A 24,409-nucleotide genomic window follows, 5' to 3' on the forward strand; every position below is an offset into this window, starting at 1 on the left:
GCCCTCAGCAGGCGCCTGCCATGTATGCCACCAAGAGCCCTGCCCTCATCCTGGGACTCTGGTGGCTCCAGGTGGCCCAGTGGGTGACTGTGTTCCTCACAGCTGCTAAGAGAACCCCTGAGGCTGAGTATAAAACATTAATCTCTAAGCAGTAAGATGTTGGCCCTGGTGGGAGGCTGTGGTCTAAAATATCTTCAGAGTCCTGCCCTGGTGACAAGACCCAAGGGAGTCACACTTCCCTGATCTACCATCCTCATGGGCGGAGAAGGTCCCTGCGGAACCAGCAAAGCTTCCTGGTTACAGCAACCCCTTCTTAGACATTCGTTTCATGTTCTCCAAATCCCCTAGGGGGAGAGGCCAGTGTCTGCGGGACCTCCTAGAAAGATGCCTCACGTGCCGAACAGTAAGAATGATCAGGCATGACTGGAACACCTGTGTTGGGCCATGCACTGCGCTAACCGGCTTTCTGGACCTTATCTCGTTGGGTTCTCATGGCAGCCCCTTGAAGTGGGAACTCTTGGTATCCGCCCTTTACGGCTGAGGTGGCTGAGGCTTACAGAGGTCACACAGCTAATAATCACTGGAGCCAAGTTTGGACTTAGGCAGTCTGCTAAGGTCTGGCCATGAACACTACACTGACCATCTTCTCAGAGTCTGAGAAGCAGGTAAACAGCTGTGGGGGGCTATGAGAATGCAAATTGCTGAAAGACTTTGGTCTGGAAGGGCCCTTTCCCTCTGGCTTCCACACCAACTTCTCTCCAGCCCAAGAGCCCCTGAGAGGACAGCATCCCCACAGCCTGGTGGGCAGCCCTGTGTGGCCCCACCACTTCGCCCTGACTGGCACAGTTGGCCTTTAGGGAAAAGACGGAGGGTCGCCACTGTGGTGAGGCAAGAGCCCCCTCCCTGAGGCCCAGCTTCCTAGACATGAGGACTGTGCAGCCCCTGAGGCCATGGGAGGGAAGGAAAGGAAAGGGAAGAGGACAACAGTGGAGACATAAACACCACCAAGCACCAGGCTAGCACACCCAGAGAGCCCATGGGGCAAGACCCTGCTGCCAAGAGCACAGTGGGGCTGTGGGGAGCTCTGCTCTTCTCTTTCTGACCTCCCACAGTCTCTCAGCTCTCTGAGCCCGGCCCTGGATATTGGCTTCTCGCGGGGTCTTCACCCCTAGGCGCATGGGTCGGCTCAGGACTTCTGCATGTCTCACGACCCCTGTTCCCCAGATGTCACATGTCTCCCTCCCTCACTGCTTTCAAGTCTTTGCTGAAACATCACCTGCTCAGGGAGGCGTTTCTTGCCACACTGGTTAAAATCCTCCCCACCCCCCAGCACTTCCTGGCCCTACCCTCTGTGACGTAGCTCCACAGCACTCCCCACCATCCAACACACTTTATATTCATGTGTCCATTTATTTCTTTTTATTCTCCCCATGCTAGAATGTAAGCTTCTTGAGGGCAGGGATTTCTGACCATTTTGTTCTTTGCTCTATTGTTAGCTTCTAGAAGAGTGCCTACCTCCTAGTCAGGAGGCGCTCAACAATTACGTTGACTGAATGAAGGAACAAATGAATGCCAACAGCAGCCTCTGTCAGGAATTACAGAGAGCACCCTTAGTGTAGAGTAGGGGTGTAGGGCAAGAAGGCCCATCCTGCACTGTGGATGGAGAAGGAAAGAGGTAAGGCGGAGGCACACCATGGGCAGGGGGCCAGGGGCTTGTGGGCAGGCCCGGAGCCAGAGTGAAGCAGGAGCAGGGCTGCCAGGCTAGGTCTGGGGAAGGTCTGGACCTGGCCAGGGGTGAAGGGGCATCCAAGGCCGTGCGCAGGCTTGAGAAATCTTCCTTTGGCGGCTGTGGTCCAGGCCAAAGCTACCAGGGACCAGGAATGAAGCTCCGAGGTCCCCTGAGCTCAGCTGTCTGGGGCTGCCCCAGCTAATATTAGCTCATCTCCACCCAGCCTGGCGTCGGCCTGGCGGGGCAGGCCAGCCCGAGAGGGCACCGGCCCCTGGCACCCACAGGAGCCCCGGGCCCCAGAAGCATCTAGGGTCTGCCTGGCCCTTGCAGCCAGTGCTCACCGTGCATCACCTGTAAAGTTAGGCATGTTGAGGCCCGAAGCTGGGATACCTGGTCCCCTGCCCGTCAGCCCCCTCCACACTGGTGGTCCTGTCAGCATCTCAGGTGCCTGTGCTTGGCTCCCCACCACAGATGTCAATGCCCCCCCCACTCCACGGCACAACTTCCGTCTTCCATCTCCCTCATCGCCCACTACACTGGGACAAGGAGGCAGAGCAGGGACCAGTGGCCTACACCAACCAGCGGGGGCAATGAGGATCAGAGGGGCCATGGTCTGTCCGTGACGCCCAGCAGCTTTGTGGCAGAAAGCAAGACAGAATGCCGGCCCTGCCGAGATGACACCCCTGAAATCTGGTCCCTGGGAGACAGACTCTGGAAGCGGGAGCCCCCCAGGGCCAAGGTAGGTGAGGTGACCCCTAGAGAGTTATTTGAAAGGGGAGTCAGTTTCCGAAAGAAGGAAGCCGACAGAGAACAGCTGACGGTCTGGGTCTTCTAGAGCCAAGCGCCCGCGAAAAGACAATAATGGAACCTACGATAATTAAGAACTTATTATGTTTCGGGTTCTGGGCTAAGTGCTTAACACATTCAGGCCTCTCCCCTTCCCTATGAGTCAGGCGCTATTAATATCCCTCTCGAGGTACAGACAGGTTAGGGAACTTGTCCAAGGTCACACAGCTGGGAATTGCTGGGGCCAGGACATGAATACAGGCCTCCTGGCTCCAGAGGACACACTCTTAGAAGAGACTGGGCTCCAGGTCACACTGTCAAGTGGGGCCTCGAGGCCCATCCACTTTCAGCGGAACATGTGACTGGGACTCCTAGCCGGGGACCTTGGGACAAAAAGCATCCTTAGGATTTCAAGGGGAGGAGTTTGTGTTGACAGCCAGTAACTCATAGAAGGAAGGGGGTGACAGAAGGGACAGGGAAAGAAGGAGGTGGATGGGGAGGAAGATGGGGAGGGACAGCAGAAGAGCCTGGCTGGCCTCCAGGAGGAGTCGCAAGAGAAGTGACACTTGGGCATTTGGTCAGACCACCTGGGCCTGGAAACACTGTCCCTGCAACACGTGTGTCCTTGTGTGAGAGCTCGTGAGTCCTGGTTGGGGAAACTAGTTCCTTAGCCACTGAGCTCCGGTTGTGGGGGGCGGGCCAGCAGCTCACTGGGCTGAGGCGGAGTGAAAAAGGAGTTTGCTGAGGTGAAGGGGGAGGGATGGGAAAAGCCTCATGTGGCCCTGGGTGGTGACAGTGGCAGGTGGGACCTGTCCTGGCTGCTGCTTGCCTCCCCCCACCCCCGACCCTGACCAGGATACTCCGTGGCCCCAGCACTGCCTTAGTCTCTGTCTCTCCGTCACTGCTCTAGGCTCGGGGATGGAGGCACTGTGTCCCCAGGTGAGGCAAGGAAGAAGCGGGTCAGCTGGGAAGAGGCTCCAGGGTGTGGTGTCTGACCTAGGTCTTGAACTCTGGTCTCCTTATCCATCCTCTCAATAAATATTTATTTAACACCCACTACATGCCAGGTCCTGTTCTAGGTTCTTCTAGTGAAAGAAACAGATGGCAAATGAGGTAAATAAGTAAAATACAGCTAGATGGTGTTAACGCAAAGGAGGAAACAGGAGAGCATGGAACGGCAGGAGGTTGAGCTGAACTGATGACATCCGAGTCCAGACCTGAAGCAGGTGCGGGAGTGAGGGGGAGGGGGATGCTCCGGGTGGAGGGAACAGCAAGAGTAAGGGTCCTGAGGCAGAGGCACAAAGACTATATTGGTGGAGAACCACGGAGGCCAGAATGAGAAGTGGGAGAGAGGCAGGAGAGCAGAAGGGAGATGGTAGGGGCCAGGAGCTCATGTGGAGCCCCCGAATCCTCAGGAGGACTTGGGCTCCTCCCTGAGTGAGACCGGAAGCTGGGGTTAGCAGAGCACAGAGGTGGCTTGGTCTGATTAGCATTTTACCCAGGATGGCCCTGACTGCATGTGGAGAAGGAGCCGGAGGGGGGACAATTCCCAGTAATCCAGGGTAGAGAAGAGGGTGGCTTCAACTAGGGACTTAGTGGTGGAGGTGATGTGACACAGTTGGGTTCTGGGATGCTTTCAACATGGAGGCAACGGGATTTGCTGATGCATGAGAGAAAGGAAGGACTCAAGGATGGTGCCAAGGGCTTTGGTCTGAGAAGTTACTGGCCTGGGCCTCATCCCCAGGCCCGTCACCCTGGTGCCAACTTCTTGGGCACAAGGAAAGATCAGAATCACCCCCCTTGAAGCTCTGCCACCCTGCACACACCCATTCAGGCTTCTCGGTGTCCTGATACTTCCTCTCAACTGGGAATGGCTGCCCGCCTCAGCACTTCTCAGAACTGAGGGTGTGTATGATTCATCTGGGGATCTTGTTAACATGAAGGTCCTGACTCTGGAGGTCTCCGGTAGGGCTGAAACTCTTCATTTCTACCCTGTGCCCAGGTGACATCGGTGCTGTTGGTCAGAGGACCACACCAACTGTCAAGAGCCCCTATGTCCCCAGCCCCCAGTGCAGAGTCTCCCTGCCCGGGAGTGGAGCCAGCATCCCGAGCACCCCGGCCCCCAGATCCAGGAATCATTCTAGAGGGACAGAGCCCAGGAGCCTGACCTTTTGGAAGCAGCCTGGGTCATGTGAGAGTCGGTCACAGGTGGGAATGCACCCACAAGCACCCCTACAGCCCCCAGAGCAGCCTGCCAAGCGCCTTGCCCAGGGCCAGTCCCACCCGGCACAGAGGGAGCTCACTGCCCCACAGTGCCCCCTGCCCCATCGAAGCTAGCCGCCCTGCCTGGCCCAAGCCCCTGCAGGCGGCCACAGCATTTCCTCTCTGAATGCACCTCTCTGCAGCTCCCACAGGGCACACGGCCAAGGGAACGGCCTGCAGAAGAGGGCAAACAGGTGCCACCTGCTGGGCCTGAGCAAAGCACACGCTGAGGAGGTGGGACCCACAAGTTTATGCCCGGGGGTGCCTGGGAGAGCCAGGGACGGGTCACAGCAGTCACAGTGGCAAGCCCAGGCAGGGCGTGATTCCTGTGCCTTGAAGGAATGAATGAGAGCAGGTGGAGAGAGCCTGAATGAATGTAGGAGGAAAGGAGGAAGCTCTTCAGAGCCCTTCCCTGGGGCTCCTCTCTGCTTGGTGTCAGGGCCCTTGGCAGGAGAGCTCAAATGTGTCCTAGAGAGGGGCAGGGCTGAAGATGTGGATGGACACATAGGGAAGGACTAACTTGGCACCCACAGCGTCTCCGGAATGCTGAAGCCCAGAATTCTTAGGCTCCTGGAACGTCAGAACTGGGGAGGGACTTGGTCATTTGGAATGACCTTTGTACTTGATAGAGGCCCACCCTGCAGCCTGAGGGGGTGCTGGGATTGGCCTAGGGGAGCCTGGCTTGGTTTAATGGCTCAGCTACAGACCTTGCTCTGGCTTAGTTGCCTGATGCCCACAGCAGGGCAACTGTCTGTGGCCTCATCTCTCCATACACCTGGACTGGTCCTTGATCCCAAGGGCCCACCTGGCCCAGCCACAGGCCTCCAGAAGTGCCCCCACTGTCCTCCAGCTCAAATCGTGCAAGCCTGGCTACTCCATGCCCAACCCTCGCTCCGCAGAGTGGTCAGCTAGGGCAGGGGCAGCCAGGGTAAGCATTAGGGGCCTTGTGGAATAGGTTGTCACATTCAGCAAATCTAGAAGAGACACTGAGGAAGGGAAAGAAGTACACAAAAACCCTGAGGTTGGAATGAGGGCTGGAGATGAGGAGGCCTGGAGGAGGCTGGCAGAAGGGAGCAGTTCATGTCTGAGTTCCAGCACAGAAGGCCTTGAATGCCACACTAAGGGGGGCCAGCATTACCCCTGGCTTCCCCCAAGTATCTACCACCTTGTGCACGACAGCTTTGGACCTTCCTGAGCCCTCTGCCATTCCCCTGTAGGCATATGGAGCCCCAGGGCCTGCACGGCTAGTGGGGGGCAATGCGGCACCTTCAGAAGACCCTCTCCCTGGGGACTGCCAGAGCACGTCTTAGCCCATGAGGCTGGACCCTTACCTACCCAAGTGCAGGGCCCACAACTTGATGAGCAGGAATCCCAGACAGGTTGTGAAGAACAAGTGTTTGCTGGGGGAGGAGGGGGAGGAGACAGAAACCCTAGCCTGGGCCAGAGACCCCACTATCCTGGAATGGCAGTGGGAGGCAGTCCTGAGCAGTGGTTCTGGACAGAGTTCCAGTGCTGGCAGCCCAGGTCCAAGGGCTGGCTCTCCTGCTCGGGAGCTGAGTGACCTTGGGTAGGTTACTCACCTCTTTGAGCCTCAGCAGCCTCATCTGTGACATCGGCGTGATGATAACGATACAGTTCCATGGCAGTTTTGTGAGAATTAAATGAGAATATGGAAATGAAGCCCTTATGAAGGATACATAGTAAACGCTTTTGTAAATAGCAGCCATTAGTATTATGATTCAAGAAAGGAAAGGGGTTCTAGAAAAATCCTGCTAGGAGGATGGTAAGAACAGAATTTGGGCCAACTCAGATGTTTGCAGATGACCTGCAAACATCTGAACCAGCTGTGCTGAGTCCTGGGTGGGGGGCACGGGGGGCCTGGAGAAGGGGGGTGGGAAGGCTTCATCCCCCTCCCTCAGGGGAGGAAATAATGGGGGTAAGTAAGAGAACAGCATGTGCAGGTAGTACCTGGTGCTCTGTTAAAACTGAGAGCCAAAAAAGATGCAAATGGCCAGGCCCTGGGCCGAGAGGATGAGAGTTTGAGTTTCACTAATTCCCTGTGTGGTTTTGGGCAAGTGTCTTCCCCTCTCTGAGTCTGCTTCTCCTCCACCAGATGAGGGTAGTGGCTAGAGGTGGCCCAGGAGCACCCATCTTCTCCAACAGCTCTCATGCATGTGGAAGGTGGTCCTTCCCACCCAAGGGGTCTCCATGAATCAGGCCTGGGCAGCCAATAGTCCCCTTTTTCTCGGACCCTGTCTCTAAGGAAGGGAAGCTCAGGCCGTTGGCTAGCCTAGGGGCTGATGGGAGGGAGCGGCTCAAGGCCCTGACCTTTTGGTCCAGAGTGAGCACACTGGTCATGTGACCGCTCAGAATAGCCATAGCACTATATTCAGCTGTCTTGGGAGGCCCCAAGATCCCTGGCCTAGGCAGCGGGCCCTGAAATGAGTCCCCTCCAGACTCCCCGCCCCCCAACCTCTAAGACAACCGCCTGCCAGTCTTCCCAAAGCTTTTGGCAGATAGCAGGTCTTCTGCCCATAGTCAAGGAGCACAGACACCTGCCTCCAGGGCACAGGACTCTAGACACTCCCTGAGGCATGGCGGAGGTGCCTGAGGGCTCTCAGGCCACAGAGTTGGGAGTTAGAGATCTGGCTTTCTGAACCAGCCCCTCATCTGCTCACATATGGCCCCTCTCGGGCCACAACTTCCTCATGTTGTCATAACAGTAGCTCCTATTATACTGAGTTTGTAGGAAGCTTAGAGTCTGGAGCAAGACACAAACTTGAATCAAGCAAAGCTGTTAATGAACATTTTATTACATACCAGATAGCTTCTCTGAAGGAAAGGAAGGGCTCTCAACCCTGACCCAGGGTGTGGGGTCTGGGAAGGCATCACCAAGGAACAATGTTTCAAGCAGGGTGTGAAGGATGAAGAAGTGCAGACCAGGAGGAAAGAATGCTCCCCAGGGAACAGCATGTGCAAAGGCCCTGAAGCAGGGATGCCTGGCCCAGGCAAGAAACTGAAATGAGGCCAGGATAGCTGCAGCTCAGTGAGCCACAGAGAGAGCCAGGCCAGAGGAGACTGAGGAGGCAGGCAGGACTGGAGAGCCCAAAGTATGGTCCAGGGAAGCACCAAAGGGTTTTAAACACACAAGGGAACAGACTGACTGATTCATGAGTTAAAGAGACCTCTCTCTGTGGTGGCCAAGGAGAATGAACTGGAGGGGCTGGGAGCTGAAGGCAGGAGAACAGCTGGGAGCCACTGGAGGGGTAGGTCTTAGGGGAACAATGGTGGCTTGCACCAGGATGGTAGACGTGGAGATGGAGGGCAAAGGATGGACTCTAGAGAGCCACGAAGGGGAAGGATAACATGGATAATCGGAGTGATGATAGCAACCAACATTTACTGAGCGCTTACTGCACATGAGGCCCTGTGACAGGGGGCTCTCCATACACCAACTCAGTGACTCTTTCATTAACTCAGTCATAGGGCCAATTTTAGAGGTGAAGGGGCTGAGAGACTGGGATGAGAGACACTGGTTTGTGATTTTTCTCTACTGACAAGGGAGCTAGGGCAGGGGGTGGTACCACCCAGAGTCACAAGGACACCTATAAAAGCATCATAGGAAGGAGAAAAACAGCAAGTGGGGGAAAGAGACACTGTGGTGGGGGACACACGGGGTGGCAGCAGGGAGGGTAACACAGCAGCCCCTTCTCTACCACTCATGGTCTCCTTCACATGTTACCATGACTAGAAGTGGGCCCCTGGCAGACTCTGAGGTGGGGGGCTCTCTCAGAAGTCCCTCATAACAGCTCTCTCTCTCTGCCTCTCACCAAGACTCCAAGAGCCCTGTGTCGACTAAGACCCAAGGGAGGAACAGAAGTCTCTTGCTGGGCTCTTCACTCCAGCCACCAAGTGCATTTCCTTCCCAGGGAGCTGAGGAGAAGTTAGGGCTGCCTTGGGTCCCAAAGAACAGGGGACAAGGCAGAGAGACAGACAGCCAGCATCAGAGGGGAGGTGGGCAGTGGGCTGGTGGGGCTTCCCCAGCTTGGGAACCACTGGCACTTCCTTGTCATTTGGAAGGTCAAATGACTGTCACTTGAAGGGGGGGACAGATCTCATGACACACACACACACATGTACACACCCCATATTAAGGATACTCACTGGCCTACGGAACAAGGACCACCATTAGCCCTGACCTGACACAGAACAATGTTCCTGATGAAAACGTGCAAATCTCAGATAAAAGCCAAGACAGAGAGAAGAACAGGTTTGAAGGCAGGGCTGCCCCAGGCTTTGCCAATAGCCCTGCCTGCTCCCACACCCTCATGGCTTCGTGTGCCAGGACTGCCATCCCCTGCCATCTGCCTGGCTAATTCCAACCTGCCCCCTAAAGCTTACCCTAGCATTGCCTCCTCTGGGACTGTGCGTCCTCTCAGAGCCCCGGGAAGCCCCCTCACAGTCCTTACCACAGAGAGTCACCATCATCCTTTGCTTGTGTGTGTCCACCCTTCACCCCGTCCTGTGCCAGCTCACCTCCCCACCCCTCACCCCCTCAGCCTCGGTGCCCAGTAAGGTATAGGAGAGGGGACCCAGGGAACCGGCTGCTCTAGCTCGCACTGTCACCCCTCAAGGGGTCAGATGGGACCTCCCGCTCCAGCCAAACAGCCCTTACCTTCCAGGGCCAGCAAGAAGGCCTGGGGCAGGGTGGCCTCACTATCTGTCTGATCCATGCGCCCACCACTGGCCTGGGCTAGAGCAGTATTTCAACCGAGGACAGGCATGAGGAACAAAATCGCTCACTAAGGCAGCACGGGAGGACCAGGAGATCAAGGGAGCAAGCAGGAAGCTGGTGTGGAGTTTCATCCTCCTCAAGACACACCCACACAGAGACAGGGTCTCTGTCACAAACAATCACCCACAGCACACTGACACCCAGAGCCTCAAACACACAGTCCGAGCCACACGCAGGGTCCCCCACATCATGTATGGCCTCATGCACAGATGTTCTCATGCACACAGCCTTACACACACACACGCACACACACACACACACACACACACACACACACACATACGGCCTCACAGGCAAAGCTTCACGTGTGCAATGTCACACTCGCCACAACAGCCATATGCTCACACAGGGACACACTCACCTTAAGTTTCTCACACACACCCAGCATTTCTTTTACACATACAGTCTCCCTCTCTTTCTTATGTACGCGCTGTCTCCCACGCTGTCTCGTTCTCACACACAAAGTCCATCTCCAAACACACGGAATCTGTCTCTCTCACATTCACACAGGATTTCTGATACAGAGACTCACAGAATCTCTCTCACAGAGTCTCACCACAAACACACACATACCACACACACGTGCACAGGGGCACATGCACGCACACCCTACTCCCACAGTCTCTCTCACACATGTTTTTATTCTTATCCAGCATTTCTCACACGTATGAAGCGTCTCTCACACCCACAGAAAATCCCTCTTACATAGAGTCTCTCTCACACACGTACAGCTTTTCTTCCACACGTACATGCAATGTCACATGCATCCAGGATTCTGGTCTAGCATCTAGAATACAAATTTAAATCCTGACCCACCCGTGTGAGGAGGGGGAGGGGTAAACAAAGGTGACAGCAGCGGCAGAGCAGAGACAAGGGGGAGGAAGGGCAGGCAGCCGGCTGCTCCCTGCGCAGATGAGCCGCAGAGAGGCAGTGCAATGCAGCTAGGCCAGCCCGGCGTGCAGCAGGAAGCCTGGGTTCTAATCCAGGCTCTGCCCTCAGTTCCCATGAGCGCCCTTGGACAGGTCCCTCCTCTGTGGGCCTCAGTGTCCTCAGATGTCACTCAAAGGAGTTAGAATGACTCTATGAGTCTCCTGGGGAGAGAAGCTGGTGGCACAGATGGTGGGGGGCTTCTAACCCACCTCCACCTCCCCAAGACACCCCAGCCCTTCGCTTAGAGTCTGCTCTTCAGTGAACACTTGAGACAATCAGGACATTTCTGTAAGGTTTCAAACACCAACAAGACCCCAAACCACACTAACCAGCCCATTTATCTGCATTGGGTGAAGGCCACCCCGTGGCCTAAGAACGTCAAGTGGAAGAGGATGGACGGTGATGGGATGGAAGAGGCCCCATATGTCCCCTGCCTATCCTGAAAGTCAGGAGCACAGCCCAGAACCTGAAAGCTGAGTCCAACATTGGGGTGGGGGTATCCAGACTCTTACTAGAGATCCAGGTGGGCGAAAGGACAATGAGGAAGTTGGGCCTTCTCCTTCCTTCCTGGGCTGAGGAGGGTGGTGGTGCTGGTGAGATGCTGTCCAAGGTCAAATGCAGGCTGAATGGGTGGCTGTAACCCAGGCCTTTGCCAGCATGCCCCCAGCCCAGCAGGTACTGGTTCAACCTCCCAGTCCCCCTCTCCTGCCCCTCCCCACAGCTCAGCCACAGCCTCCAGTTACATAATCCCCTGGCTATGGTGGCCTCTGTCAGGAGGAGAGGGGAGGGTAGACCTCTGAGGGTCCAGTCCATTCTGGGAATGGCAGGGAGCTGGCAGCCAGCTCAGGGGAGGATGGGGTCCCAGGAGACCTGGGTTCTAGTCCTGCTTCGCTTCTAGCTCCCTGAGTGACCTTGTGTATAGGGTCTTCAATGGCAAAATGAGGGGCTTGGTCCTCTCCCCAACCACCCCCCAACACACACATCTGTTCTAGGATTTAATGTATAAGAATCTGTCCTGCTCTCCCTCCTTCACACGCTAAAACATCACAGATCTACCAGGCCTGTGCCTAAACACAGCCCTTTTCTCCCTGTGGACACATCAGTGCCCCCCAAGTCCCCTTCCCCCACTGGCCCTCAGCACTGATCCTGCCCCCTCCCCTGCCCCATCCTCCCCACCTTGGCTCCTGGGGGCAGGAGGGAAGGGATGTGGAACAGTAAAAAAGAGCAGTGATTTGCCTGGTAGGGGGTGGGGGGGGGAGCTTTGCTTTAAGTTCCCAACTCAGACCTTCCCCCTCATGCTTTAGGTTCCATTCAGACCTCACAGAGCCCAGGGAATGCAAGGGACATCTCCTCCAGGGTGGGTGGCTACTACCAGTGTTTCCCTTTTCGGCTCAGTGAAGCAAATAAAGACCCGTAGATTTCACCAGACCCCTTTTCCCATTTTACAAAGGAAGAAACTAATCCATAGAAGCCTCTGAGAGGCCAAGGTCAGCAGCAGGGTGCCCTTGCTCTCCAGCAACCCGCTGCTATCCAGAAAGGGGAGTGGCTGATGAAGACACGCCCACCTCTCACACACCTTCCTGCAGGTTCCCTTTTAGAAGCCCCCACTCTGCTCCTGACAGGTCCCAGAGGCAGCACAGGCATAAGCCTAGTGGCCCCCTCCACACCGCCCCCCCTTTTGATGAAGAAGGACAGGCGGTGTTCCCAGAAGAAGAAGGTCTGAGGGGCCACGTCACCCTCTCCATAGCCCAGGCCCATCCATACCCACTACCAAGCTATTAATTAGCCATAAGATCCCCCCTTGACCATTTCTTCACAACAGCCCTAGGTTGTTCCCTGGGGAGGGATGGTCTGCCTCAAGCAGCGGACCAGGCCAGGCCCTCCCCTATAGGCCCTGACTGGCTCCAGATGCCTTTCCCTCGGAGGGAGGAAGGGCTCCCAGCTCCTCTCCCCATAACAAAATCTAAAGGGCAGCTCACATCTTCCCCGTGTACATCCGCAAAGACACAAACATGCATGCACAGGCACTCCTGCACACTCAAACATACACACATGTTCTCTCCTTCCCACTAATATCTGACCCACCCAAATAGACACCACCATACTTACATAAATATGCACACACAATCTACTCATACACACAAACACCCATTTGTACTCACTCAGACGTATTAAATTTGGAAATACAGACGCAGACCTTCCATACCTACAAAACTAACCACCCTTGAAGAGCACCCTCTTTTTTATCCTCCCTCTTATACACGGTTTCCTATGTACACACACACACACACACTCCTTTCAGTTCTGACTCTCTAAGCGCCAGTTCTGGAATCCACCCCCGCCCCAGGGAGACAGAAGACCCTGCCTTCCCCACCAGGCTCCGCTCTTTTGATGGAGAGATTGTCACTTACCCGCGCGTAGCGGGAGGAGTAGGGGTCCTCGAAGAGCGCCCAGATGCGCGGCTGCCAGCGGCGCCAGAAGCCGCCCGACCGTCCGTCCGGGGAGTCGCTAAGCGCCAGGCGCTTGGTCATCTCCAGCTCGTCCTCACCGTCGCCTGAGTCGCCGGGGCCGTCGGCGTCCGCGTCGTCGGCGCTGTTGTCAAGGGGTGCGCCGCCAAAGCTATCGAGCGCCTCCTCTGCGTCGCGATGCTGGCGGTAAGTCATCCAGCAGCAGGGCTCCACGTCGGTCTCGTCGATGCCCCAGAAGGCCAGCTCCTCCTCATAGAGTGGCCCGCACACGTCGGCGGGGCAGTGCAACTTGCCAGTGCGGTAGTAGTTCAGGATGTGCGCGAAGACGCCTGGGTGGCGGTCGAAAAAGAACTCGTCGGCGCGCGGGTCATAGTCGAAATGGCTGTGGGCGTCGGGCTCCGCCAGCCAGGCGAGCCGCGTGCCGGGCAGCGTGCGCAGCGTCGAGCGGTACGTCTGGTGGCGCGTGCCGCCCACGTTGATCACGATGCGCTCGCTTTCGTCCCCTTGGCCCATCGCGGCGCCCCCTTAGGCATGGCGCGGCCCAGCGACACCCATGGAGCGGCCGCCAGGGGGAGTTGGCGCCGGGGAGGGGGGCGCGGGGGCTCCTCCCCCCTCCCCCCAGCCGTCGGGGGGTACAGAGGATGGTGGCTCTGGCCACCCCAAGAGCGACCCAAGCCCCTCGGGGCGCTTTCTGTCGGGTGCTGGTCCGAGGGAGTGTGCGCGGGATCCCAGGGGTCTCTAGGCGCCAGATGTGGGGAGGGAGCTGGTCCGGCTGCGGAGGAGGCAGAGGAGGAAAGAAGGGAGGAAGAAAGGGAGGGAGGAAGGGAGGAAGACGGACTGCGCTCAGCGGCGAGCCCCGGTAGGAGGGAAAAGAGGGTTGGGGGGCCGGGCTCCCGTCCCCATCTCAGCGGGAAAATGAAGAAATTGACACAAAGCTTTTTGGGGGGAAGGTCAGCTGCTCCAAAGCCCGGACAGATAGATCAGCCCCCGGAAGGGGGAGGGGAGGAGAGGGGGCCGGGAAATTCGCGCTCGGCTGTGCGGTGGTCGCCGCAGCGCGCTCTCGGCGCTGGGGAGATGGATGACCGCTGCCTTCTTCCCTGCGTGGCCGGGCTGCAGCTCGGGGCGCAGGGCAGGCTCCGGTCCCCTCCCTCTCTCCTTGCCTGGCTGCCTGCTCCCCCCGGCGGCGGGCGCGCCTGCCTGCCCGCCCGCCCTCCTCGCTCCTTCTCCCCGCCTCTTGGAGGAGATGGCGGGCCCCCTGGGCAGGGGCACCCGGGGCGCTGCTCGGTGCGGCGACCGCGGAGCGCTGCGCTCGGTGCGCGCTCCGCCTCGAGCTGGGCTTCCGCGGGGCTACGCTCAGGCTCCGGCGGCAGTGCTGAAGGGACAGCTCCCGGGCTGTAGCGGAGCTGCGCGGGGCCGAGCACGGGTTCTCCGGGCTGGGCTCGGTCTGCGAGGCCGGTGGGCACTGGCTCTGGTGCCTCTGCGCCCCGCGCTTCGCGCCCGGCTTCGGGAAGGCGGTTGAAGGTGCCGGTCAAGGCGAGGGGCTGCGGCGGTCGCGACCGGGAGGCGGGGGTGGCGGGTCCAGGCGCGGGGAGGCGAGGCCGGCTAAGCCGGCGAGGCCGGGGAGGCGAGGCGCGGAGCGGCCGCCGCCGCCGCGACGCTGCTGCCGCCCGGGCTGCTGCTAGGCTCGCTTGCTCGCTTGCTCGCTCGCGCGGTCCGCGTCCAGCCCGCCGCTCTCCGGACACAAGCACACGGCGCGCGCAGCCGCACTCGCCCCCGGAGGGAGGCGCCGCGCTGGGTCCTAAAAAGCCCCGATTCCGCGCCCCCCTCCCAGCCGGGCGCGGAGCCGGCCTCCCTCAACCCCGGCGCTGGGGGCGCCCGCCCCGCGTGGATCCTGCTCTCCTGGGGGACCCGCCGACGCTCCGCCCTGGGGAAACGCCACTCGATGGGCGGGGGCTCCGGGAGACGTCTAAGGCCTGCGCCCCCCGGGTCAGACTGAGGTTACAAGGGCGTCGGCACCCGTCCCTGTCCTTCCAAACAAGGGACTTTCCGATCCCATAGTGAAATGTGACGACCCCGACCGCTATCAGAGACGCCTTGATCTGAACCAGTATTGGCGGCTCCAAGCAACCTTTAATACCGACCTTTTCTGCAGAACCTGGAGCCCCCGTGATCCTGTCAGAGGTTCCTCTTGAATGGACTCCAAAATAACATCCTTCAAACACACAACACACAACGAACGCTGTCCTCTAAGCCCTCCTAACAACCCAATAAGCCTGGAACCTTGTGATTGCCTCTCGACCCCTTACTCATCTTGGGCCCTTCACAACTCCAGGCTGACCCTAGTCTCCCATTGAGGGCCACAGGCTCTGCCATACTGATCCCAGCTCACTGATCCTCCCACACTAGCTCTGGATCCCTGGGTGGGGATCGCCTATGAAAGGGGTATTCAGCCTTTAGAGGTCAAAAGGAGCAACTGCTCCTAGTGGTCCTGAACACTGACATCCCTCTCTCCCAACTGGGCTTCAGCCTCCCTGGGCTGTAAGCTGTTGTTGGGGCGGGGAGCTGGATGGGAGCAGCTCCTGCTATGATTCCCACAGCTTCACAGTTGATCTTGGGGATGGGGGTTACAGTGTGGGCCTCCAAGCCTTTCTGGCCCATGTTTGCTGCCAGTGCCTCAGTTTACTCAATCACTCTTGTACTCCTTTCTTGTTCCACACTCTGTCCCAGGCACATGGGTACAAGACACCTTGCCCTCCTGGGGCTCTCAGGCTTTTGGGGAAGAAGGCAGGTGGGCCTGAGCAGGGCTGGGGAGGTCAGGCCCAGCTCCAGGGTTGGCCGCACCAGGAAAGAAGCTTATTGATCCCAGCCCAGCCCAATCGAACACAGGGCTGCCTGGGCAAAGGGCGATTTAATTAAGAAGACAGGAGGCTCTTATTTACCTGTCGGCACTTGCTAACTGTGCAGACAGCTGTCCCTCTACACTGACCTACAGACACAGCTATGAGCCTGAGGACAAAGCTGTGCCTTACACATCTCTCTCCTCACTTGGCCAGGGAAATCCCAGCCCAGGGAAATCTGTTTGTGGCAGGGAAAGGTTTGGAGGAGTGGAGAAGTTTGGAAAGGGTGAGGGGCAGAGCATGACATGAGCGATGGGAGAAGGACAAGGGCAGAAAGAGAGAGAGGCAGAGTTAGGGCAGAGACAGGGGCAGAGATAGACATAAACAAGAGAGGGCCCTTATAACCAGGAGGAATTCTGACCTGATGCAGCACGGTCTTGCCACATTCAGATTAGCCAGGACACAGGCTCTCAGAAAGTTCTGCCGCAATCCAAGGAGGTGATAAAACAGAGAAATGGGGACTCCCAGAAAGAAGAGAAAAAGATGGACACAGAGAGATGAACACACCCACCCACCCACCCACACACACACACATTGCACACATTTGGCTAGGAGATACCACGACGGGGAGACACCAGAAAGAGACCTCTCCAAACCTTCTCTTCCTTCTAGCCAGACGTCTAACCCCTTCTTCTCTCTCAGAAAGCCTTGGTGTTTGCACTAGCCGTAGAGGTCCAGGATTCACTGTCCTCCCTCACCTGCAGGAAGAACCACATTGGATCAGAGTATCCCTCCCCAGCCTTCACTATAGCTCATATCTTTCCCCGAAACGGACTTTCAGCTCCCCTGGGGCTGCTGCACATTTGCTTTCCTCCACAGTGCCCAGAACACAGCAGTTCCTCACTCAGGGCTAGATAATTTGAGAAAGGCCAAGAGAGGGCCTGGGATCAGAGCATCCCAGTGTCAGAGGCCAGGAATGTCCAGAGCCCTGAACCAAGGCTGTGACAGGGTGGAAGGTCATACCCAGGATCTCTCAGGGAGTCAGTGCAGAGCCCACTGAGGCCACTACCTCCCATGGTGAACCACAATGGGAAGCTGAAGGGTGCTCCATGTAGTGGACAGGTGGAGAGGTGGAGAGGTAGAGGAAGGCTGCTCGTAGGAGCAAAGTTAGTGATTAGGAGCCCTAGTCAGTTCTGGCCCTGGAGGATGAACTAGAAAAAGAGAGGCAGATAAAAGTTGGAGTGAGGGGAAATGTAAAAGGGTATCCACTACACCCTAAAATCCCCTACATGGCAAGCAGAAAGGCTCAGAGAGAGGAGCTTCCCAGGGGACAGGGGAGCTGTCCCACTTTAGGGTTGTCACTTTGATCCTTGATGGCAACTCCCAGTCCAGGCCCCAAAGAATGTTCCCTGCACCCCACCCCACCCCCCGGCAAGCAAGGACATAAAAGTCCCTTATCTCACTTCCTTTTCACACTGTAAAAGGCTGGCATTTGCAGAAAGCCCAGAAAAACTGGGAGGGCAACACAGAAAGAAAGAACCCCTCCCCCCGAGAAGTGGGGGTGGGAGGAGGAATTGCTGCCTGAGCCTTAGCTTCTCACCCACAACCACTAACCATAGGTCCTCAGCCCAGCCAAGACCCTCACCCCTTTCCACTTGAGCTACACCCTCTTTATTCATAGCCATCTGTCCCTTCTCTTGCAGAGGAAGCCTCATGGTCCTATGCCAGAGGGTCCTTGGGATCAGTGGCTGATGAGAAGAGGGTGCAATGAACCACCAGTGCTCTGGTGGTCTTCAGTGGTCGAGAATATAGACTCTAGGGCCTGGCTGCCTGTATTCAAATCCCAGCTCCATCATTGACTTAGCTATGACCTTGGGCAAGTTCTTCAACTTCTCTAGGCCTCAGCTTCTTTATTGTTGGATATGAATAATAATAAGCCCTATATCCTTTAACACCTCAGCTCTGGGATTTCTCTTGTTCTGCCTGGAGGGGAGGGTGTGCGAGGTTCCATGAGCTCTGTGGTGAGAAAGGCTCCAGGAGGAGCTAGGGCTGAGAGTGGACTAGAAGAAGGTGAAGGGAGTCCTGAAGCCAAGTTTGGCCTATGTTCTCACACTTGGCACTTGCAAGCCTTAGATCTGGTCCTGCTAAGCTCTGGAACTGGCCCAAGTCCAGCCCCCCCGGCCTTTGTCCAGCTTGGCACATCCTCTATGCTGCTCTCCCAGGCTCAGAGCCTTAGCAGTCCCAGTGGGTAGGGGTGCCATCTTGTGGCCACAACTGGAAACTAACCTAAACCCGGCCAGACTGAGCAGGCTTTGGGGGTGACCCACCATAAGCAGTGAAACCAACTGGGGTCTCCTGCTCTGACCAGAACTCCTCCCCGCAGTGGACAGGGAGACTGAGATCAGAGTTGTCATAGTGGGAAATTGGTGACCATTTCTGTTGGAGGTGTGGCTTGAGCACTGACCCTGGCACCTAACCTGGAAATGGGGTAGGGTATACCACTCTTCCTTCCTGTGACCTCCCCCCCCCCCAGGTGAGTGGGGCCCAAATCTCTTAGGCCAAGAAGTCTAGAAAGGAGGGAAAGTAACGAATGCCCAGGGTAAGTTCTAGACCAGGGTTTCTCAACTTTGGCACCATTGACCTTTCACAGCAGACAATCCTTGGTTGTGGCAGCTCTGCTGTGCCTTGTAGAATGTTTAGCAGCATCCCTGGCCTCAACCAGCTAGATGTCACTAGAGCCCCTTCCCCAGTGGTGACCACCAAGAAGGTCTACAGACGCTGCCAACAGTCCTTTGGAGGGTAAAATTTCCCCTGGTTGAGAGAACCACACGTCTAGACAAATTTGATCACATAACTCATTTGCTGCTTATTAGCAACTGTAAACCATTCACTTTTCATCTCTAGGTTTCTGTTTCCTCATCTGTATAAAGGGGATACAGTTTGAGAGGATTACATGAGATAGTGACTCTCATCTAACTTCCTCTCCTTCCCCTTTCCCCCTTCCTTCAGGTTGCCTATCCCCTCCAAACCCTCTGTGACCTGCTCTCACCCCACGTCTCTATCCTGGGCTCCTGCCAGTCCTCAGCAATGTCCGTCACTCCCTCAGTGTCAGTGGGGCCCCAGGGGGCAGAGTGTCAGTCCTCCGTAGGCTTGGCCTTGGGGAAGATGAGGCCTCAATGCCTCTCATGCCGGTTGAGTGAAGTGGGAGGGTAGGAAATGATGAAGGCTGCGGTGAAGGAAGCCTGTGGATGGTCAGAGATGACGTGTAGGGAGGACAGGTGGGTCCAGGCACTTTTGTAAGAGTGTTCCCAGCAGGACTGGGCAGAGGCCGCTGAAATCTTCCAGAAGCAGCTTGGAGATGTGTGGCTATCCCATGGGCTGCAATGTCTTTGATAGGAGCCTTGTGGGTTGTCCTTGTGGACACCTGTGTGTGAGTCAATCTGCAGGTAAGCCTGATTGGCAGTTTTGTGAGGCCTGACGTTTAGATATTTTGGGGGTTACGCTTTTTAAAAAAAGAATAGAAAGTTGGGCACAAAAGGGAATATATATTTAGACTTAGAAATCAGGAACAAATGGAAATTTTAGAAAGCTGACAAATACTACAAATCTTTAAAAATCCAGAAAAAAATTGCTTAGGATTTTAATTAACTGCCTGACACACCAACATAAGACTTTTTAATAAGTTATATTTACTTGGAAGCCAACAAAAGCAGTTGCAACTTTTTTTTTTTTTGCAATTTCAGAAGGATGTTCAGTTAACACCACGTTTGTTTCATTAAAACTGCACCAAAGATGACTGAAAATGAAAATATCACCATCCTCCCATATAACTATTTTTTCTGTGCACCACCACACAAGAACCTGCTTCAAATTTCTGTGCCAACTTGCAGCTCCTAACTTGTACCAGACAAAGGTTTGTGGCTATTTAAAATACCACCAAGACTGGGCTATTTAAAGATACATTCATGAAATGCAGGAGACCCAGAATAGCCACAGTGATCTTGAAGAACGAAGTTGGAGGACTCACACTCCCTCAGTTCAAAACTTACTACAAAGCTACAGTAATCAACACTGTGTGGTACTGGCATGAGGACAGATGTGTAGATCAATGGACTAGAATTGAGAGCCCAGAAATAAACCCATACATTTATAGTCAATTAATTTGTGACAAGGGTGCCCAGAAAATTCAATGGGGGGGGAAGAATAGCCCATTCAATAAAAGGTGCTGGGTATCTACATGCTAAAGAATGAAGTTGGATCCCTTCCTTACACCATATAGAAAAATCAACTAAAAACAGGTGAAATATCTAAATGTAGGAGCCAAAACTGGAATACTCTTACTTGGCTTATGTTATGGTTTTTTAGACACAAGCAACCTGCAGAGGATGTTGCTTGTGCCTACAACACAAGCAACAACAACAACATTTAGATAAATTGAACTCCATCAAAATGAAACAAAATTGTGCTTCAAAGGATACTGTCAGGAATGTGAGAAGACAACCTGTAGAATGAGAGAAAATATCTGTAAATCACAGACTTGATAAAAGTCTAGTACCTAGATTATAGAGAGAACTCTCAAAACTCAACGATAAGAAGACAAATCACCTAATTTTAAGAAGAGCAGAGGATTTGAATAGACATTTCCCCAAAGAAGAAATACAAATGGCCAATAAGCGCATGAAAAGATACTCAACATCATTAGTCATTAGGGAAATGGAAATCAAAACCACAATGAGATACCGCTTTACACCCACTAAGATGGCTAGAATAAAAAAGACAAACAGTAATAGTGTTGTCGATGATGTAGATGAATTGGAACTGATGCACTGGTACACTGCTGATGGGAACATAAAATGGTGCAGCTCCTTTGGGGAAGCTGTTGGCAGTTCCTCAAAAATTTAAGCATAGAGTTATGATATACCCAGCAATTTCATTTTTAGGTATATACCCAAGAGAATTAAAAGCATATGTTTACACAAAAGTGTGTACTTGAATGTTCATAACAGTATTATTCATAATAGCTAAAAATGGAAACCCAGATACCTACCAACTGATAAGTGGATAAACGAAATACAATGTATCCATACAATGCAACATTATTTAGCTACGCAAAGGAATGAAGTTCTGATACATGCTACAGCATGGATAGATCTTGGAAACACTAAGCCAAGGGAAAGAAGTCACGCACAAAAGGCCACAGAGTCTGTGATTCCGCTCATGAAATGTCCAGAATGGACACATCCATAGAAACTGAAAATAATTGATGGTTTCCAGGAGATTGAGGGAGGAGGAAGAGTGGGGAGTGACTGCAAATGGGGAAGAGTTTCTTTTGGGAGTAAGGAAAATGTTCTGTCTTAGACAGTAGTGTTGATGTTGCTCAACATAACAAATACAGTACAAAGCACTGAATTTGATATTTGAAGAGGCTGGATTTTATGGCGGGTGAATTACACCTCAAAGATTAAGTTTGGAAAAGTAAAGAAGGATCTGTGTACCAGATTACAAATAATTTGCTTATGCTGAGAAAAATCTCAGTTTGTCATGGGGCCTGTTCTCTTTTCTGTAAAAGATCTATTTCATTATCTTTTTCTTTCTCTGAAATGCTTGAGGCAAATTACTAAAGAATTTCAGAATTGATGCATACCTTTTAAATTCACTAATCCAATGATACAAAGAGAAAGCCCAGATCCAGATGGGTTAAGTCACATATCCAAATGTCAGAGCTGGTCAGTGGCACAGCCAGGCTAGGATCCCAGGAACTACGTAGTCATTGACACCCTCTAGGACTCACTTAGTCCTGCTACTGGGAAGGCTCTGCCTGAATTAAAACTTGCTGTTAAGTGTCTAAAAAAAATTAGCTATATGAAAACAACCCTGTATAATAGAAAAACTAGCATTATACAGCCTCACATTCTCATGTGTTTCCTTTGACTGTAGCGAGTTGTGTGTAGATGTTTTAAGTGTTTCATAGATTAGAAAACACTGAGCTAGAATCAACTTCATCATTAACACCATCCTCATTTTTGTCTTCATCTTCCTCCTCATCTCCTCAGCCTTCTGCTTCCCTCCTCCTGCTCTTTTTTCCTTGCCTTTGTTCAGTCTTGCCCACTCCCTTCTACCATATCAGGCTGCACATTCTTTAATTGCTTCTTCATGTGACAGTGGTTTTATAATACCATTTTCTAGACGGAGAACTGAGACCATTCAGAGAGTTTAGTCTTTCCTTCAGCATGGTGATCAAGACATGTTTTGTATCATTCATAATTTAGGGGAGCTTTTTTCAGGCTCATCCCTATATTGGAAATGTCATGTACAATTTTAGGGTTGATGTCAGTTTTGGGGAAAACTCTATCAAGAATCTTTCATTTGTGGACTGTAAAAGTTCAACGTATTTTGAGTTTTCTTCTGTAGTGATTATTTATTTATTTATTTTTTAAGTTGATAGTGTTCATTAAAAGGTTGGTTGATGTCAAGGTCTTGTGACAGTGGCATATTATGAATTTTACTCTGTTGATGTCAGTGACTTGTGTTAGATCAGCAAAAGATTTAAAGTCTCTTTCCAATGTGTTCATATAATTTACTCTTCATTGAATGTATTATCAAACAATGCAAGAGTCTTTTTAATCATTCCATTCAAAAGTTACCTCTTTCTTTTAATAAACTGCTTTTTGGTATGATCTAAAGATATTTTGGGTATAACTGTCTTTTCAATGTCAGATCATTTCAATTAATTTCATTGTTTATTATTATTGCTTCTCTTTTCTATTCTATTTATCTAAAACATATCCCACCAAACCCAAGCAAAATGTATACCTTTAGATTGGACCCCAACATGCTCATAATGCCACCTTCCAGAAGGGAGAAGTCAGAGTAGAAAGGGATAGTGGTCATAACTAATTGGCTTAAATAATTTACCTTGGCAAATTAAGAAGGAGACTGGCCCAGGGCCTTAGAAGGGGCTCATTCAAGGGTCCTAAGCTTAAACTTTGTTGCCTACAAGGTGCACCAGCCCCTGGTGGTATGTTCTGGGTTCATGTGTACTCTTGTATGAGCACACATGTACGGACATGGGCCCAGGGCTTCCTCAGATCCTGCCCAGGTGAAAATGGCCCCAAAGACAAGGGTCATTTCATCTACGTTGCAAATGGAGTTGGCCTCAGCTAGACGCTCCTCCCACCCCACTCCCCAAATCCAGGGGACTGCAGTGAGAGATGGGCCAGAAGGGGACCTCAAACCTGATCATCCATGGAATGATCCAATCTCCAGGTGCTCCCCTCCCTCCCAACTTCCTCTCAGTCCTCCCTCCTTCCTTCCCATGCACAGGTACAAGGCAAGGCAGCTAAGCATGCAATCTCTGCCTCTCTGCCTGGATTCAAATCCTGGCTCATGACCTAAGCTAGTCCAGTAAGGGTTCTTCTCTGGGAATTTTCAAACTGGAGTTTAATGGTGAGATCCCTGAGTTGCTGGAGAAAACCAATATGGACTCGGAGCGAGTAAACTAGGTAGAGGCAACCCAGGGAATGGTGGAAGAATAAGAGGGGCTTCAGGCTCTGGTCCCTGCTGTCAAACTTATGGATGTTATAGTTCCTGTAGTGCTGCTTCTGTATATGAACTGCCCCCTGTCCTTCCAACATACCCCTGGGGGGTTAAAGCTAATTTGAACTGGGTTTCTATCCCTTATAACTGCAAGTGTCCTGGCCTAAATCTCTCCCCATATCCGCTTCTTCTTCACCCGAGGACTCCTTCTTTGTAATGGTATTACTGTCCACTCTGAACCAAACTAGACCCTGAGTCAGCCTTGGTTCCCCATTTTCCCTCACATCCTAGGGCCTCCATATACAAGGCTCTGTGAACAGTTATGCATGCTGTTCACTGAACAAATGTACCTGGCTACGAAGGTCAGTGGGGAGCTGAAGTCCAGCCTGCTCTATGATTGCCCAGCTATGAACCCTGGTGCAGAGCAGCACCCTCAGGAAAGAAGGGACAGCTTTTTCCAATTGCACACTAGCTCCTGGGCCCTCTTCATACATATAATTGGTTTACTCAGTGCAGACACTCTGCATCCCCCTTTCTGTACCTTCTTATACCCCATTATGTGAAGGAACAGTTTATTTTCTGTAGTTTTGTGGTCTTTGCTCTTGCTGTGTCCTCAGCTTGGAGTATCCTCCCCTTTCATGACCAACTCCTTCAAGATTCTTACTAGAGATTACCTGCTTGTCTCTACCTTCTGTTTCTACTGTGTTCTTCTACCACATACACCCCCATTATAACAATTTATTGTGATGTAACCAACTGCTAAGAGATCCAATGTCTCCAAATGTCTCAGTGTTTTCCAGAGTCAGGAACTGTCCACTGGTCTCTGTTTTCACCCAGCATAGGATCTGGCAACTACTGAATGAGTGAGCCCCCAAAGGGTCTCAAAGGAGTGTAAAGAACCCGAAGGGACAACTGCAGAACAGCCAGAAGAAAAGCTGAGGATTATTGTAACGGAGCAGCTCTAGGCAGCTTTTCAGGGTCCCTGTGTTGTGGACAGCAGAGGCTCTCCTCAGAGCAGAGAGCAGAATTCCTTCTTGCTGGCAACATATCTTGCCGGCAGTCCTCA

The 24,409-nt window shown here is 53.4% G+C and overlaps 1 protein-coding gene across 1 annotated transcript in view; it reads right to left on the reverse strand.

Moving 5' to 3' along the window:
* Positions 1 to 13,483, reverse strand: part of LOC111150019 (potassium voltage-gated channel subfamily C member 1) — a 41,879-nt gene extending 28,396 nt beyond the window's left edge. The window contains exon 1 of the mRNA XM_022507334.1: positions 12,914 to 13,483. Coding sequence (XP_022363042.1) covers positions 12,914 to 13,483 — 570 coding nt within the window. The remainder of the gene's footprint in view (positions 1 to 12,913) is intronic.
* Between the last annotated feature and the right edge of the window lie 10,926 nt (positions 13,484 to 24,409).

This window comes from Enhydra lutris, unplaced genomic scaffold, assembly GCF_002288905.1.
Source record: "Enhydra lutris kenyoni isolate GAN:26980312 unplaced genomic scaffold, ASM228890v2 scaffoldscaffold22, whole genome shotgun sequence".
In the NCBI taxonomy this organism is placed as follows: domain Eukaryota; kingdom Metazoa; phylum Chordata; class Mammalia; order Carnivora; family Mustelidae; genus Enhydra; species Enhydra lutris.